General features: G+C 47.0%; 1 protein-coding gene across 2 annotated transcripts in view; it reads left to right on the forward strand.

The window, feature by feature from the left end:
* The window catches only part of zfpm2a (zinc finger protein, FOG family member 2a), a 120,670-nt gene extending 102,142 nt beyond the window's left edge, over positions 1–18,528 (forward strand). For both annotated transcript variants that reach the window (XM_031740259.2, XM_039619798.1), the window contains 3 exons: positions 13,439–13,645; positions 14,262–14,489; positions 14,833–18,528. In XM_031740259.2, the coding sequence (XP_031596119.1) occupies positions 13,439–13,645; positions 14,262–14,489; positions 14,833–17,399 (3,002 nt within the window). In that variant the 3' untranslated portion in view covers positions 17,400–18,528. The remainder of the gene's footprint in view (positions 1–13,438; positions 13,646–14,261; positions 14,490–14,832) is intronic.
* The last annotated feature ends 68 nt before the right edge of the window (positions 18,529–18,596 follow it).

The raw sequence follows: 18,596 nt of genomic DNA on the forward strand, positions 1-18,596 counted from the left end.
ACAATGGTAGAAATGGAATTACCTCAACAGAAAGTGCTAGCAGGTCTAATGGGAAATGGAGGACGAGAGAGAGGGGGGGGGGCAACCTTTTACTGAACTGTAAATCATGCCTCACTTTTAAGAGGCGGGAAAATAAATAATGTCTGAAAGTGCAATGATTTCAGTGATTTAGGGGAGCTTTTGAGAAGCGTATTACTAGAGGTGACAGCTTGTGGGAGATAGACAGGTTGTGTTAAGAGGAAAGGATAAGAGGCTATGACATTATGTCTGCAGGGTTAAGGTGTCAGAGTCAAAGCGTGAACCACTATTACTGGATCAATACTTCTCAGTTTTGCACTTATCTCTGGCCCAGTGGTTAGCTGCAGCAGCTTTTCTGGATATACACAGGGACTAAAATGTCACTACTGAGCGACCTGCTTCGTTTTTGTAACGCTGCAGAGGAGCATTGTAACAAAAAAAAAGTTAAACATCTGAGCTTTTTTCACAGGGAGTGTTCAATTATCCACTGAAGAAAAATAAAACGGGTCTGAGGCCTGTTATTCCTCTTGACACTCACCAGAACTGTAGCGCATTTTATTAAAATGCTCTTTTAATTCTGGATGGGTGTCAGAAAATACAGGTTCGGTTTTTTATATTGCCGTGCAGCGGGGTTTTCTCAAGTCCCGCTGCTGAAATGTGTCCTCAAGGAGAGCAATGTCCACCCTTTTTACGCTTTTAGGTATAAAAACAAAACCAAAAAATGCACTCATGTCATGTCCGCTCTTGCACAGGAAAAAGAACCGCTGTCGCAGTCAAGAAACAAGAAAAAGCGTGCACTTTCAAGTCTTTCATTAAACTTCTGAAGCCTCCGAGTTAATCCGTGCTGTACATAGAACAAAAACTCAGCATTCAACAATTTAAAAAAGCTAAGAAAGAGAGTGGGGGGAGAGAGACACAGGAAAAGAGAGAGGGAGAAAGAGAGAGAGAGAGAAATGAGGAGGAGGGAGGAGGTGGAGGGGGGGGGAGAGAACTGGCCTGATCGCTACATATTCATATTCCTATGCAGGCGTTATCACTTAAAAGGCTTTCTAATTACAACAACAAGACAAAAACTCCTTGGATTCCTTCCAGACCCGCTAAATGATAAAATAAGCTTGCACTCTCTCTCCTTCTTAATCTCTGCAAAGCACCTTGGAGCCTCATCTCCCAAATACAGGCGAATGAATGTGAAAATGCCATTTAGAGATGCAGGTGTGACATTTGATAAGAAACTTCTGGATTAAATATGTTCTGCTAATGAGGAACCCAGCTACCCCATCAGGGCAAACTATTGGTGGGATTGTGTGCACGCTGATAACATTCCGCGCGCAAAACATCCAAATTCATTATTAATAAACAGCCGCAGTCTCTCTATCACACGGAAAGTCTGGATCCTTCAGTGGAGAGACGGGGATGTTGCGTCTCATTAGGAGAGGCTGAGGAAAAGAAGGGGGAGGTACGGGAGGTGCATGTGGCGGGGTAGGGGTATCGACTGTTTTCATATTTAGCTGTTTGGGGCCTTTTTGGGGGGAGGAGGGGGGTGGTAAGAGACAATTTCAAAGGGTATGTTAATGGTGCATTGAATGTTGGAACAAAAGAGTTGAAAGTTTCAGGGGATCTGGCAGTGAACGTAATACTCTGGCTATAGCTAATACGGAAAAGAGGGGGATAGCAGGCTAAGCCATTGGTGCAGTAGACTGGGAAGTCCCTGGCCCCAACTTGACATTTATAACGATTTGGAGAAGATTAAAGGCGTATTACTGCTGTAGTCCATAATGTGGCTCTGTAATGAGGTGTGAGTGCATTACCGTCCTGCTTCAAACCTTTGAAGGGAAGACACAGGGAGTGCGGTTTCAAAGAACACGGATACTTGACTGTATTGTGGCCACCGCCAGCGAAAGACTCTGAGGCTGGGGAGCCGGAGTGAGGAGGGACTCCAGAGGCCTGCCAGTGGAAGCTGAGGCTGCCACCGTTGAAGCCTTGTCAGTCTAAACCAGCTTAGTTCAGCCAGCCAGCAAAGTGTCTCAGACTGACAGGCAGCACTTTGTTATTCGGACCAGTAACTGGAGGTCCATGTCTGCCGCCTGGAAATATTTTATATTCAAATAGAAATTAGAAATGGAATGTGTTATTTCAGGCACAGAATATGGCAGCTTTTTTTTTTTAAGGTGCACACAAACTCATAGAGGGAGAAGAAAAAAACAGCTTTAGTAATTCTGCCAGCACTCTGTTTTGACAATTATTATTTTTGGCCCAGTGGCTTTTTTTTTTCTTTTCTTTTTTTTACAGTACATAGCAAAAAAGGGATGCCAGTGCCAACTCTAAAACCAGCCGCACACAAAAAAAATGAATATTCGAAAAGGTAGTTTTAAAAAAAACGCTCGCGTTATCTGCAAAAAATAAAAACACAGGTAATTCGGCGTCAGCGTGTGCAAATGAAGGTTGCAGGTGTCGTCCGTCCATTTAAACGCTCTTTATGATGTTAATTAGTTGTTAGCGTAATTTTCCAGCCTCCGCCATCAACCGTGAGAAGTTCAGAGACCTGCTGTTTAAACTGAGAGTCAATGCCATGGCACCGTTTCAAGAGCTCCCGAACAGGACGCCCAGTGATAACGAACAGGTGATGGGGCCTGATGCCTATGGCAGCAGGATATTGCAAAGACAATTGAATTTGTCGGGAGAAATGAATCTTCTGGACAGCGTATCACATGTTAAAACAACACACATTGCATGCAATTTGCTTATGCAGGAGGGTGATAAAGTGTGCTTATTTAAAAGATAAACAAAGGTGGGGAGGTGCGGGCGGAGGGGGGGGGTCTTGTGCAGTAAATTGTGCATGTGTGTTTATTCCCTATGAGTAACGCCAGAGGTTTATAGTCCCAGACACGGGCAGCCGTGCTTTATGGCACCTCTGTTTGTGTGATAGGAGTATTTATGATATTGGAATTTATGTTGCGCTGTGTTCACACTGTCTTGAGTGCTGCTGGTGGTCTGTATTTAAATGCACTTAAGGAGATTTGGTGTTTGTCTTCGCGTTTGACTGAAAGCCTTCGAATGATATCACTCTTAAGCGAGAGGTCAGATTCATTATCCTCGCCGCGCTTCTCGCAGACACCCGGCCCTCCCAAGGTTAAATTCAAAACATTCCGAGCTTTTCGCGAGGAGTGTGAAAGCCGTCCGAATGGAGAGAGGAGTTTCATCTCCTCGGCCCCTTGCTAAGGCTAATCTTAACCCCACCCCATCCAACCCCCCGCAATAACATTTCCACTCCGCTTCCTCCAACTCCAGACATATTTGCTCTCCCTTGCTGCTCGTGTCCCCGTTAAGATTTAAACAGCAAACATAAAATGCAGAAGATAACCTGCGAGAGGCGGGGAGTGGGGGGGGGGCTTTGGAGAGACTTGACTCCGAACATTATTTTAAAGACCGGATCTGAGAGCTCCGGCGCAGCAGTCGGGAGCGATTATCTGCTGTGATCCCTCTCCGATGCACCAGTCATTCATCTGCCGATCCTCCAACCACCACCACCCCCCGCGCACACACACGCACAAACGCAGCCCTACGCAAAGGCAGACCCCTAATCATGTCGACACCGTGTGTCAGTGCCATGGATGAGCAAGGCCTAGAGATGAGAACGGCTCTGTAAACACGGGCAGGCAGCAGGGAGCTTCCCTGAACCACCCGCCCACCCCCCACGCTGCTTGGAATAAGCAAAAGAGAAGATTTAGGGATTTTGCGGGGCCCAACTTTGTAGCATCAGCTCAGGGTGTTTTTCCGGGGTGCTGCCGCTGGGATATTGTTCTTAGCTTATAAAGTGCCGCCCGCCCATTATAAGCCCTGTGTCTTTTGTCAGTAGTATTACAATCTTCTCTCTCTCTCTGTTGCCTTGGATTTGACTCTTTGGTATCTACTGCGTCCCACATATTGTCTACATATTCTGTCGTTGACCTTTGCTGTTGACCTCTCACATTCAGATAAACCAGCAGATCTTTACGAGGAACTCTCGTCATACTGCTGACACAGTTTCTTTCTTAATGTGACCTCTGTATTCACAGACCCCCCCCCACTGCTGTCAATTATGAACTATCATGATAGAGTAGTAAATCTACTGCGCATCAACTGTGTGTATTCCATAAACAGACTAATACAATTGGCTGTATCAAATGGGATGTATATTAACAACAGTCGACCGTGCTCGCTCTCCCCCTGTCAGGATTCTATTATGGAGCATGCTCCCGCCCCTTGTTTTGATACAGCGGTAATTTAAAGACCGATCTTAATTGACTTATTTTTTCCGCATGTCTGTCGGAGCTTGTGCATGCACTGCAATAAGAGTCTTGTTTCTTTATTGGGCCACACACAATGTACTGAGTTCAATTTTACCATTCATAATGAATGCAGCCTCGCCATTCAAATGCAGCCATAAGCACACAGCAGATAAGAATTTAATTAAATGTAGATTAAAACCAAACAGGAAAACACACTGGCTGATAATTTTTTATCACGTCCCCTGGTCATATTTTTTTTCTCCCCCCCCACCCCTTCATACTTTCGACTTGTTCTTCCTTGGGCTACGTCTTTTTTCAGCTTGCCAAAAAAGTGGCGAAACCACCTCGCACATCTCACCGTGGCGCCGTGAGATTGTGTAAAAAATGCAAAACGAGGGGCGGTCACACGATTAATCAGAATCCTCGTGTCTGGGGGAGGAATGGAGGCTGGCGGAGGATTGAGTTGAGGTGGGGGTGGCGGGGAGGGGGTGAGTGCACAGGGGTGCAAGGAAGGAATTAGTTGCTTCATCCCGAATTTGCATCATATTCCAAAAGGACAATCCCAGCACTGTAGGCAAGGGGAAACATATCTCGCTCTCTGCAGGAACAATTAAATATTTCCTACAATGCTGAATAAATGTCACCTTCAGTATCAAATTGTCCATACTTGCTAAACATGTTGTTACAGTGAGTGCCTCGAAAGCATGCCCGAAAAGAGGGGAGCCACAATATTTTATTTATTTAATTTTTTTTTAGATGTGGACCACAGCCTCAGCTAACTGTGCACCTCCAGGCACTAATAGTGTGTTGAACTCCACCGGGGATACCAGCGAGCAAGAGACAACTCCAGTCCTTGTCAGGGATTTCCCTCTGTTGGAGCCTTCCACCGGGGGTGCTCGGTTACATGCTAAACACACAGTGTTTGAACATTTGCACCCTGCTCGTCGTCCGTTTTAATTCCGATGAAAACTGACAGCCTTGGTGTTAATGACAAAGTAAACAGAGTTAGTTTCTGTTTTGCTTTTTTTCCTCCTCGGGAAATAAATGCATTAATTTCTCACCATCTGGCGTACTTATCACGTAGCATATTTCAGCTTTTCCAACACTTTCAGACAGCTGTTGGGTTACCTGAGTGATTCCGCTCACAGTACGGCGGCTTCTTTTAATCGGAGGTGATGGTGTCATCGCCTGCGTGCACGTGTTCTGTTCTCTTCTATTTCTTTTGCTCTCCTAATGCTGCTGTTGCGTTAGCAGTGAGGTTAGAAACGTGGCGCTGGTAAGCGTGGCATTGGACTTTAGTGCCCATGCCATCCCCTGCCACCTCCACAGCGGCCGACACCGCCGTGCCGCTGCCTGCCCGGCTGCGCCTGTGCCTGCCTGCCCACCGCGCCGGTGCTGCATCTCAGTTCCACTCTATTACCCTCACGCAGGCGATTGGCCTTTTCTGTGGGGAAAAGAGCAATTTCCTGTCGCAGTCTGTTTGATCAAGTGCTAAACCCTTGTGATCAATAGAGAGACAGATGTCGGCTCCAGATGGCCGCGTGGTGATACCTGGGGCAGAGAGGGGGCTTGCCAGGACGACAGAATGGCAATGAGCAAGGGCAGCGGCTGTGCTCCCGATGCTCTAGCCACCGAGACACAATGTGACAAACGCAATTAGGCCTTTTAGCCGCAGATTATTTATTTCTCTCGCAAAAACCGTCAGAAAATTTAATTAGCACATACTTTAAGCAATATGTAGAATTACCGGGGTGCAGAGATGGAGGGCATGCTGGGATGCTGCACGAGTGACTGGTGTGCGTGTCAGAGCGTGTGCGCGCGTGCATCGCTTGTCCTGTGAATACCAAATGAGCGTGCTTGTAAATAAGGCTGGCTTTGCAAATAAAACAAGCACATTTTTTAACACAGAAATCGGTAGGTGTTTGTAAAGGAAGAAAAAAACAAAACACATAACTCTATAAATTCTGTTCCTCGTGACCAGATCAATAAATGTTGAATTCCAAAAAGGATGACAGGTGCATCTTTCTGGCTCTCTGTCCTTCTGGAGAGGAAAAAAATAACTGCCAGCACCAGAAGGCCAAAATAGACCTTTCCAAATAGGAGAGACAGAGGAGGAGAGAGGCTCCCATTTTTTAAACGGCAAGCATTTGCATTAGGGCTGGCATCCACCATACACCACAAATACACACACACACAATCACGCGCGCACACACATACACCCACACACATGCAGACTGGCCAGGCAGCCCATGTGGCGTAGGGCCGGAGCCATGTTGGAGGAACCACTGAGGCGCATGGCGATGGCGCGTTGCTCTCCCAGGAAAACCAAACGCGTCGCCGTTGGCCCCGCGCCGTTCACCTGCTCCCGCCGAGGCATGATGGGTAGGGGGACACGGGCCACGGGGCCGCAGCTGGAGGGAAGGGAGGGGTAGAGTCTGCCGTGGTGTCCTGTCACGAGGGGTCTTCTGGTCCCATTAGCAGGGCTTGGTCAGGACGGGCCCCCAACCAGCCTGCCGCCGCAGCGGGGGCCGCAGTAAACACATGTCGACTGGCCACAACCAGGACACAGGCAGCACTACCCGCAGAGAAGGAGAGCTAATAGAGTGCTCAATGGGACAAACCTGTCCAAATAAAGAATAAAGCAGAGCGGAGAGAGGAGCCAGTCAGAGCTTTTCCTTTAATAGTCTACTCCACTTTACTGCGGACGAGGAGAAAGCTGACTGTGTGTGTGTGGCAGCTAATGAGGGAGAGAGCGAGCTTTGTACTGCAGGAATGTGGCTGTGTATTGTTTCAGACTGACAGCACAGAGATCCGGAAGCTTAAAACGTCCTCAGTAGAAATTTCGTGCTCGTGGGAGAAGGTTTAATTTGTTTGGAAAAACAGAAACGCATCCAAATGTTTTTGTGCATCTTTCTTTTTAAAATAAAAAACAACAAAAAAAGAGAGAGCGAACAGCAAAGCGGGTGACGTGCGGGTAATTCCTCCTATAATTTAATACATTTCATTAGAAAATAAATAAATCTGAAATTGAAATAGTCGGGCTCCGTCATAGCACCCTAATGGAGCAAAAATAGCTGCTAATTCACATTTCTATTTTCTTCTCCCTCAAAAATGATTACAACACCATTACCAGGCAAACATCCCCCTGCCAGCCAGTATCGTTCTCACTGTGCTTAACAAAAAAAAAAACTACACAAATCTCCGGAGACCAGCCACGGAAATGTCTTTTAATTTCAAAGTGAAACATTTAATTCTTGCTCTGTGAAACATTTGCTGAATCACATCGTTGCATCATTTTTTAATATATTTTTTTTCAAAGACTTGATAAACGTGTGTGTTGAAAGACGTTGTTCGGAGGTGCTTCTTCTTCAGCTTTTATGTCTTTGTTGCCTGTGAATGTATACAGTAGAGAGCGGCGTGTGTGAGGCTCCCCTGGGAGGACTTTTTAATTTGTGGATTCTGACCCTCGTGCCATTCGCTCAAGGCCATCCATGAGCTCTCGGTACCGGCTATATCTGAAAAAAAAAAAAAACACTTGATACTAAAATTAGTCCAGACACTGTAGTAGTGCAGAACGAGAGGAGAAATCTTGAGGAAGAGAGAGAGAGAGAGAGAGAGACAGAGAGGTGTGTGTGTGTGTTTGCTGGGGGTGGGGGGTCATGCTCAAGTCAGGGCTCTGTAAACACATATTTACTGAACAACATTTATTATTACCCTGGAAAAAAGGACACTGTCTTGCTGCCAGATATCTGAATTTTAATATATATTTTAATATAAAACATGTTGAAAAGTGACTAAACCACTCATGCAATTACAGAAATGTGGCAACAACACACACACGCACACATTTAAATAAAGAAAAGAGTGAGAAACATGAAACATAGCCCCGCGCACACCTAATATCCAGTCACAGATCGAATAGAAATGAGGTCGGGCGGATTCCTTTTGAGCCAAACGCCTTTTTTTCTTCGTGAGAGTAAAATCTTTAGCACCTACCTGCAAGGATGTATAGGCAGACTGGCATCTGTGCTTGCCCTGCCATGTCTGAGGCATCTCTGCATCATCGTGGCAAAAAAAATAAATAAAAAATCATCCAAGGACTGCAAGCTTGAGCAGGAGAAGAGTGCCTCCTAGTGGCAGAGAGCAAGCATGAACAGGATTGGAGGAAGCAGAGAGTGAAAGGGAGGGAGAGTCAATCTGTGTCAGAGCCTCGGTGAAATAATAGTAGAGTCAGCTAATTCTAGTTTAGTGTACTATGCTCAATAATAGTAAGCTTGTTTGACCCCACGAATGATGTTCCAGCTCGGGTCCAAGCTCAGCGCTTTCCTTTCTTGCCGCCGGCTCGCTCTGGCTCGGGGGACTGTGACGGCTGGTTTGACAGCCGTGAGTCATCCTAATGTGCTCGACTCTGATGATCCAGAAACAGTCCAAATATTTACCAGCATTCACGAGGAGGATGTGTTTAGCGTTTGTCACGGCACCATCGGGTCCGCTCGTCAGGTGCAGATACAGATATTATTCATCCACGATTAGTATTTCTACAGGATCCGTTGGGTTGGCGGGTAGGGAGGAAGTTGTTTATTGTGTCAGGTTGTAATTCACTCCTTCTCTGATTGGAGCTTTGTGAAAGCCAAAAAGAAGAAGAAGAAGAAGAAGCGGTGACTAACGGTGCACAGCTACTTGATATTCGTAGGTGCAAGCAGCTTGTTCCCATTTGACCAGGAGGAGTCGGAGCTGATTTAAAGACAAGAAGAGTAGAGGTCTTTAATTACAACCCTCTCTGTGGCTTCAGGCACCACTGGCCTCACTTCACAATTAAGACCAGCAGTTAGCGCAGAGCCAACAGACGGAGACGAGCACTTTAAGAAGCCAAGGGAAAAAAAGAAAAAAGAAGTCTCCACAACATCATTCTTGACAAAAGAACATCTTTTTTCTTGTCTTTTTTTGCTATCTAGAATGAGATATTTTAACCTTTTGCTCTTTTCTACAACATAATGGGATCAGCAAGCATTTCAGCACAAGTATACCTCACAGATATCCCTCTCAAGCTCGGCCACTTCTTCACCTGCAGAGTGTTTCTTTCTAACACATGGCCCCACGATGCATTCAGATAATGCCGACGGGCCGGCGTTAGTGTTCCCAGAAGCACCGTTCAACCCCTCCCATAACACACGGGCTGGTGTGCAGCGGGACTGTACTCCAGTGCTGTAATGGCCTCTGCAACGGTAATGTGTTTGGACAGATGGGAGAGGCAAGTGCTGATGTGCTTAACTACGCATTTTACAGCTAAACTATTAAAGAGTTGTGCTGTTTACACACCAACATTTGAATACCTGTCTTCAGGCCAGTTTAATTATCCGGGCCCTTCTGTTATTTCTGCTGCTTTGTTGTCTCTCAGCTTTTCGCACGAGGCATGAGAGATTTGTTTGCAGCTTCATTAAGATATGGTGCTGGTGGTGGTGGTAGCGGTTTGCAGGGTGCACAAAAAAAAGAAAAATAAAGGGGTGTGGGGAAGAAAAATATTTGAAAAAAGTATCTCATATTCTCTTCTACCAACACCACCCCCCAACACACACACCCACCCACCCATCCACACAGATACTGTACACATCCGTTTTTCTTATAAAGTCATTTAAAGTGAGAAAATTAAAAAATGCCCCTGTGATGCGTGCACTTTGAAATCTCTCAGGGCTTTAGGCAAAGGGGAGGGGGACACACGCCCCCAGTGCCTGCGATTCATCCTGAGACGTTTGATTAGTTTATGAGTGCTTATAGAGGGGTGGGGGGGAGAGAAGGGTTTGCATTATAATTTTTGTTTCATGAATTCCTTCATATGTTCATCTTCAGCTGCGCGTTCAAATAAACCATTAATCAAACAGAGGAGAAGAGAAGGGAGAGGGCATTTAGCCAGCAGAGCCACAGTCTCGGGGCCTCAGTGAGCTGGTGGATATGGTATTGAGAGACTGTAGGAAGCAGTGGTTTTTAATTATCTGGACTACGTACAGGATGCCGTTTTTGATTGTTTTAATGAGGCAGCTGGCCTATTGTCTCCCCTTAATTCCTCCATTGTTTTTAGAATATGTCATAGTTCTTTATTCTTTTATCAGGTGCTCTGCAGGAGGATTTAGACAATAGCCTTCATTCCAACTGCATTGGCCACTGCACAAAGGCAGCTCACACTGCAGACAGCAGGCAAACAAGTGCAAATCACAAGCTGCACTTTTCCCAGCCTTTTCCCCCAGTTTCACAACTTCACGCTTTTGGTCTTTCACTCTTAACTCTTGACCCTCGCTCCCACCCCCCTCACACACATACCCCCACCCCTGCTTTCCTTTCCTTTCTTTCATTCCCATCGCACCATGGGCATAGGTGGCCCGCCCCGTGTTTCTGTGATTTAAATCACCTGTCACGGAAAAGGGCCATCAGAGGCAAACAGGCATGACGGATTTTTCGAGAGCGCTCCTTCATGGGGTATTTGTTTTTTGTCTGTTGCCCACCTGACGCCTCCACGCAGTCGCTTTTCAGAGCCTTGTATCTCCATATGTGCATGAAACGGACATGTTTCTGCACTCTAGGTCTGTGAATGCACACGTCTCTGCGCGCCCGCACCGTGGGCACGCATGCATGTTTGTTTATGTGAGGATCCTATGCACACTTAATCATATCAATTTCAGTTTTGTGACACAAAGCTACGCAGAGGATGCATGTCAGGTCTGAATGTAGATGCGTAACGTGTAGAGCTGTAATAATCAAACATCGGAGGGGAAGCAGCTGCTCGTTTCCAGTTCTCATTCTGATGACAATATAAGTGTAGTTTAAAGCATAATCCTGCAGCCTGAGCTCATGTACCTTACTAGCCTGTCTTGGTTGAGTGAGTGAGTGGAACGAGCAGAGTGCTGCCTCGGTGTTTTGTGCAGCTCACTAAAACTGGGACATGCAGTCCTAAAAAACTCACTCCCAGCATTCTCACACACAACAGATGGATCTGTAGCATTCTTGGCTGAAGGGATGCAATCTGAGTGCATATTCCTCCATGAAAATGCAGTTTAAAAAAAACAACCCAAAAGATTTCCATCAGACTCCTAATAATCTGCTTCATTTTAAGCTGAGAGAGCATACAGTGTCTTTGATTTGGATTGATCTTCCCCACCCCACCCGAGAAAACACTGATTTGTATCTGAGCGCCGAGGCCTCGTTGGTAATTCCCTTTGTAAGCGCGTTTTTGAACTAAGGGATCCTCGCGGAGGAGAGAAACTTTTTTTTTGTGGCTATGGCTGCGATATATTCCACCGCCATTGTCAGTGGCAGTTTGTATCTACCTTGATGGTAACTTGGGCAGACAGTGGAGAGGAGTTTTGTTATTTTAATTAGGAGATAAAAATTCAAAGGGCCTCTCCAGGCAGTGTGTGGTATGACAGAATCAAAACGATGAAGTGGAGCGGCCTGAAGTGTGTGTCTCGTCACAGCAGATTGGACGACAGATAGGCACTGCTCTTTAAAGTGGCGCTGGGACGCACGCGCCCATGCACGCACACACTCAAGGGGAAGGGGAAGTGTGCACACAAATGGGACTTTGAGAGATAGCATATTTTAATACCATTTCAGTCCTTTGACACATTTGTGCTGGTCTAATTTCCAGTGCTTCACCAGCAGATAGGAGAGGGCTAGAGAGGTTTTAATCAGGACAGTGATGCGAAATCTTAAATATTCAATTTCCTGTTGAAATAATGGGGCACCTTATTCTGCAGACTTAACAGCGATTTGGACGTAACGCGTGCTGTGGCGGCGTAAAGACTTGGCGGCTCCGTCTCTGTGGCCGTGCCTCTAATAAACAGACAGAAAAGTGAATTGCTCCTTCTTGCACCTTCGCCGTCTTTGCAGGGCGGTTTTAAACCTGGTGATTCACAGGTTTTGTGTAAACATGAGTAATCAGTGTTGCACATGTGCCGGGGCTTTCTATAGCAGTGTCCCCCTGCCTTCACACCTCTCCTCAGGACTCTCTTTATTCCGCATCAGCCAGGGCTCAAATCACATGTCTCCCGTCGCCGCCTCCCCCCCTTCTCAGCCTGACACTCCGTCGGTATGTTTGCACATCTTTGAAAGCTAACAGCACGCTTTAATTAATTGTCCAGCTTTCCTCAGAAACAATGTCCTAATTCTGCCATTTAGCGGCGGCGTATCATAGTTTGTTGTTATCTCCCCAGCCAGATTTCTGTAAATAGTCATATTAAAAACTTTAATCTCTTCAATGGAAAATGAAGTGCAGCTGAAAAGCCTGTCATGTGCTGAGATAAATATTATCTAAGCTAAAACCTTCACTCTCTCCCTCTTCCACCCTCCCTCCCTGCTTCCTCCTGCACACCCCCCGCCCCACCCTTTCTCCGACTTAATGAATATGTTCAGAAGATTTCAGAGGAATGCTTAATCCCAAAACACAACAATCTAATATTATGGAGGACCTGTCTCAGTGTTCTCGCTGACAACAGCACTCTAGACTACAGTTTAGCCCAGCTGAGGTGCACTTTGCTTCTGGATATGAGTGCCAGTAGCCTTGAAAGAAAAAAGATGAAGGATGTTACCTCTTTAAAGGGTGTATTCACCAAAATTTTTGGAAAAATAAAAGTACGTGAGATTTGTGCCCCCGCGCCAACGTAAACAGTCACCCTGCTAACGGTGCTGAAAAATGACATTTAAAAAAAGCGAGTGTCTTTCAGGAGAGTGCGAAAAATCTACACATCTCAGTGTTTTCATTGATACAGCAGAAAGGAAGAAAAACTGTCGCACTAAAAACTGCTGCCAGCTTGCTGAGAGTTATCAAGAGTAATATTGGCGCTGATTTTAGAAGACACATGTTCCTGCTAAGAATTTTCTGTTCTAGTTTATTTTTTTGTCATTTTGATGACCTGACCCTTTGTATTTCTGACGATTTGTTATTTAAGAATACTATCAAGACTTCGGGATGATTCATTCAAGCTCCGCAGTTACGCAACACCCATTCAAGTGTTTGACTTGTGCGCAAGCAATTACCATTTCTCCTTCTGCGTAACGCTCTGACATTTAAGACGAGAATTACTGGCGCGCGCACGAAACGGCGCTCTCTCCTCCCTCGCAGCAGGCGTTTAAACGTCTCCTCTATCTCCTGTTTTGTCCAGGTGGCCAACTGTGGTGCACTACCACCAAGAACATGATGGAGGGCGAGGAGCTGGTGGCGTTTGCGGTGGACTTTGACTCCCGTCTGCAGCCGGTGAACCACATGTCTCTGAGTGAGGGCATGTACCCAGCCAGGCTGCTGGACAGCATCCAGCTCCTGCCGCAGCAGGCCGCCATGGCTTCCATCCTGCCTACTGCCATCGTCAACAGTGAGTGTCTGCACATGCACCGGCACAGGAGCTGGAACGAGATGTGCTTTTGTTTAGACATGCACAATCGCACTCCTGTTCCGTCTCTCTCTCACACACACACACACACACACACACACACACACACCAGTCCACAGCCTGCACTCAGTCACCTGCTTAACAAGGAGCGTCGTCTCCGCCCGGGCGTAGATTAACCCAGATGAGTCTCTGCGCTGGAGATAAGAGCCATCGACCTTCAAGTTTGGGGGGGTTCACATAAACACACTGAGGCTCGAACTAACGTGTTAATTGCAAAATACACGCCTCATGCAAATAGTGTGTTTGTTTACTTAGCGAGGGCTATCTGGGTTCAGCTCAACAGGGAGGCTTCTGTAAGCAGATGGTCCAGTGTTCTTGTTTGCCCTTGAGAAAGGGCACCAACCCACTGGTAGCAACACAGCGATATGCTGCAGCCGAGGATTTGGTGGAAAAGCCTTTTAACGCAGGCTTTGAGAGGCAGGACTGTAGACGTATGAGAGGAGCGTGTGCAGGCCCTTTATCTTTAAATATAAAAGTACTATTTGTATCCTGATGTCACATCCCCTCTGTCCTGTTCTGTCTCCCCACCCCTCTCCAGAGGACATCTTCCCCTGCAAAGCATGTGGAATCTGGTTTAGGAGCGAGAGGAACCTGCAGGCCCATCTCATGTACTACTGCAGCGGGCGGCAGAGGGAGCCAGAGACGGTGGTGGAGGAGAATGACAGCGGCCAGCACCAGACCCCGAGTATCTGTCCCTTTCCACAGTGCAATAAGAGCTTCTCCGGACCCAGGGCCCTAGAAATGCACTTGAGCACCTCGCACAGTGGTGAGTATTAAGGTCGTGGGTCAAAGAGGCAACAGATATCTTTTTTTAATGTATGGGTCCCCCGAAAGCCAAAGTTCACTAAATATTAAATGAAAGCCTGCATTTATTCACATGGTCTTTATGCTGGCTTGAAAAAACCCCAACTGTCATGTATTTTGAGGAATATACATATCGTACTGTCAGCTGGTATAGTTGACAGTTTATCCTTGAGCCATAAAAAAATAGAGTGGATGGGAATAAGCTTGGCATAATGCATGAGTGTTTGATGGTTTCTACAGTTAACTCTAAAGGAGAAGTGGGAGGCGAGATTCTGAGCATTTTTTCCCTTTTATCTCCTTCACAGGTGTCAAAATGGAAGAGAGCCTCCCTCCTGGCACCAGCTTGAAATGCACAATCTGTAACTACACGGCAGATTCTCTTATTACATTCCAGCATCACATCATGTCTCACCTGTCACAGGCGGCCTTCAGATGCAATCACTGCCATATCAGCTTCCAGAGCCACAGGGAACTCTTACAGCATCAGGACTTACACGGGCACGGCAGCAAACTTCACAGGGAAGGTAACGGCACAGAGCACTCCCCCAGGGGGCCGGAGGAAAGCCTCCAACAGCAGCAGCAGCAGCAGCAGGCCCGCACTGAGCTGGCCAACAGGAAGGACGCTCTGCTCGGAAGTCCCAAAGGGACCCTCAACAAGGAGACCAGCACAGACGGGGAAGCTGACAAGGCTGAGAAGAAGCCCATGCTGTCTGTTCAGAAGGGAGAGGCCCACCCAGGCAGCAAAGCCAGTTTTTCTTACACTAGGATCAAGTCTGAGCCCTCCAGCCCCCGACTGGCCTCCTCCCCTGTGCAGCATAACATGCCTACATTTCCCATGGGCCCCTTCTTGTCTCAGTTTGCGTTCTCCCAAGACATTTCAGTAGTCCCGCAGGCTTCTGAGATTCTGGCTAAAATGTCAGAGCTAGTTCACCGGAGGCTGCGCCATGGAGGGAACAGCTACCCCCCTGTCATCTACAGTCCTCTTATGCCTAAAGGGGCCACCTGTTTTGAATGCAATATCACCTTCAGCAACCTGGACAACTATTTGGTCCACAAAAAGCACTACTGTAACAGCCGCTGGCAGCACATGGCCAAGTCCCCCGACTTCTCTGCCCTCTCGGATAAGGTCCCCGAGGCGGTCAGCCCCAACAGCGGTCACAGTTCTGTTAGCATGTTGGCCGGCTGCCACCCGTCGGAGGCTGACAGCCACCTCATGCAGTCAGCTTGCCTGAACTCCAGCGTGTTGGACATGATCAACGCTGGGGCTAAAGGCCCCGATAAGGATCTAGCAGGACAGGTGAAGAAGGTCTCCACGCCAACTGGGGCTGAGGAGAGGCTGAATGACAAGCAGATAGAGGGGAAGAGCCCCAGCACAGGTTTGGTGGAAAGTGACAATGATCCGACCAAGACGACTTGCGACGCCTGTAATATCACATTCAGTCGTCACGAGACCTACATGGTCCACAAGCAGTACTACTGCGCCACTCGTCATGATCCCCCCATGAAACGCATGCCCACCAACAAGGTGCCCTCCATGCAGAGAACCATGAGGAGCCGCAAGCGCAGGAAGATGTATGAGATGTGTCTCCCTGATCAGGACCACCAGAGGCCCCCTATGGGTCAGCCAGGTTTCCTTGGGGTTCCTCCCATGAACCCTTGCACATCCCAGGAGGCTGTAGAGAGCCTTTCAGACCGCTTCCATCCCCGCTGTGATATGTTCCCAGGTATGGTACCTAAACACCTGGAGGCCTCTCTGACTGTCACCAAACCCGTTCTGGCTCCCAAATGCAACATCGTGGAGCCACAGGAGCTGGACGCTCCCATTGACCTTAGCAAAAAATGCTCGCCGGTATCCGACAAGTCATGTAGCTCTCCCAAAAGACTTTTGGACTATCACGAATGCGCAGTGTGCAAGATAAGTTTTAACAAAGTGGAGAACTACCTGGCGCACAAACAGAACTTTTGCCCCGCAACAGCCGCCGCCACTGCCGCTCAGCAGCAGCAGCAGCAACAGCAACCGCAGCAGCCACAACAGCAACAACAGCACAATGAGAGCGGCGGCCTAGAGGCGACCATGTTCCCAGATGTGAAGAGTGAAGGCAGCAGTAACCCGGACGAAGTCTACGATAAGAACCCGGGCAAATGTGAGAAGAATGGCAACGGGAAGGTGATGGTGCAGAATGGAGGCATGTTTCCTCCTCACCTGGGGCCCGTGCCGGGTCTCAAGTCTTTCGCTGAACCCCAGCTCATCCCATCAAAAGATGACAGCAAGAATATGTTTCTGCCCCACTGCCTCTATCCTGGAGCAATAAAGAAGGTCAAAGGTCCTGAGCAAATATCGCCGTATTTTGGGATAAAACCGACTGACTACGGGGGGCCAGCGGTGCAGGGAGAGACTGGTGAACAGGAGCAAAGTGTTAACGGGGGAGGAGGCGCTGGAGGAGGGGAGACGGGAACAACCAGAGAGCAGGCCACACAGCCTGCTGCTAATGGCTGCCCTCACCCTGGCAAGGAACCCCTTCCCCTCCTGCCCAAAAACCGAGGCATGGTCATTGTCAACGGGGGGCACAAGTCCGAGGAGCGTTCAGGCACAGCCCCGCCGCAGCAAGAGAACCAGCCCCAGCCAGACAGCCAGCCCCCCAATCCCTCACCGACGTGGGCCACCGAAAATCAGACCGACTCCAACGAGAACATGTCGCCTTCCTCCAAGTCCCCAAACGAGGAGGCGGCGCCCACAGCCAATAAGGGCGTGAACGGCTCCGGAAGCGGCAAGTACTGCCGCCTCTGTGACATCCAGTTCAACAACCTGTCAAACTTTATTACCCATAAGAAGTTTTACTGTTCGTCACATGCTGCCGAGCATGTAAAATAAGAGAAGACACGTTCTTCATCCTCCCCCCGCCCCTTCCCCCAACACCTTTTCCCCCCTTACTGACTTTTCCTCCTTTCTTTTTTTTTGGTACACTGTTGTGTCTGGAATAGTGCATCATGCAGTGCTAACCGCTGCTTGTGGACAATCAAGAGAAGCTTCTTCTTTCATCGTTTTAAGACTTACAAATGCAAAACCATTGGTTTAAAAAAAAAAAGAAAAGAAAAGAAAAAGAAAAATGGATCAAGAATAATATTGGTGCCACTTTCACATTAATTTATTTTACAATCAGTATTAATAGGAGTAGTGATCTTAATTTAAATTCAAAATGAAATTTATATCAGAGTTGTTTGTAATGTTATTGTATAGTCATTCTTGTGTAGCACACATATTGTTTACACTGTAATGTAGGCTCAATGAAACAATAGACAATACAAAAATGAGATGCATTTTAGACACAAAAATAGCTACTGAGGCACTTGTGTATTCTTATTTGCTGTACCAGTTTCTGTATATGGCCAAAATGTCACTTGCAGTTTGCTACTAATGACTTGTTAGCCTTAAAAAGCCGCCGTTTTGGGGGGGTGGGTGGGGGTGATCACCAGGCACAACCCTGCATCTCACATTTTGGCATATACACATGGCTTTGCATACATATGTGGCTGTTTGTCCCTGTCTCTTTTCTTCAACTCAGATGTGGATGTTTTCATGAGGATGGCAGCATTCTTGTATAGTACTCGTATTTCTGTTTGATGATACACTTTGGTCTCCCTTTTTCAAACTTTGCTCTCAATGCAATACTTTGTAAATGAGGGAACATTACTGAAAGCAGTATTACGAAATGGGGACTGTGCATATAATTATTTCTAACCCCATTGGGAATTTAAAAACAAAAAGAGAAAAAAAAACCAAGTTGTACAAGAATTAAGTTTATTGCTGACGAACAAGATGGGTTGGGAGGTCAGTGGGGGATACTGATGTAAAATGATCATTCCAATGTCCTGATTATGGGAGAAAATGTTTCTTAAAACGTTGTTGCTATGCATGTATATGGATGGAATTAAATTCCAGATCTGTTGGAAATTTTTATTTTGATGTGGTGTCATAATTAAACTTAAATCCTCAGGATAAACCAGTGCTTTCTGGTGTTTCTTTCACATGAATCTATACCAAAAACGAAGATCACTGCAGTGTTATTAA

The sequence above is a fragment of the Oreochromis aureus genome, linkage group 11 (genome assembly GCF_013358895.1).
Source record: "Oreochromis aureus strain Israel breed Guangdong linkage group 11, ZZ_aureus, whole genome shotgun sequence".
Lineage (NCBI taxonomy): Eukaryota > Metazoa > Chordata > Actinopteri > Cichliformes > Cichlidae > Oreochromis > Oreochromis aureus.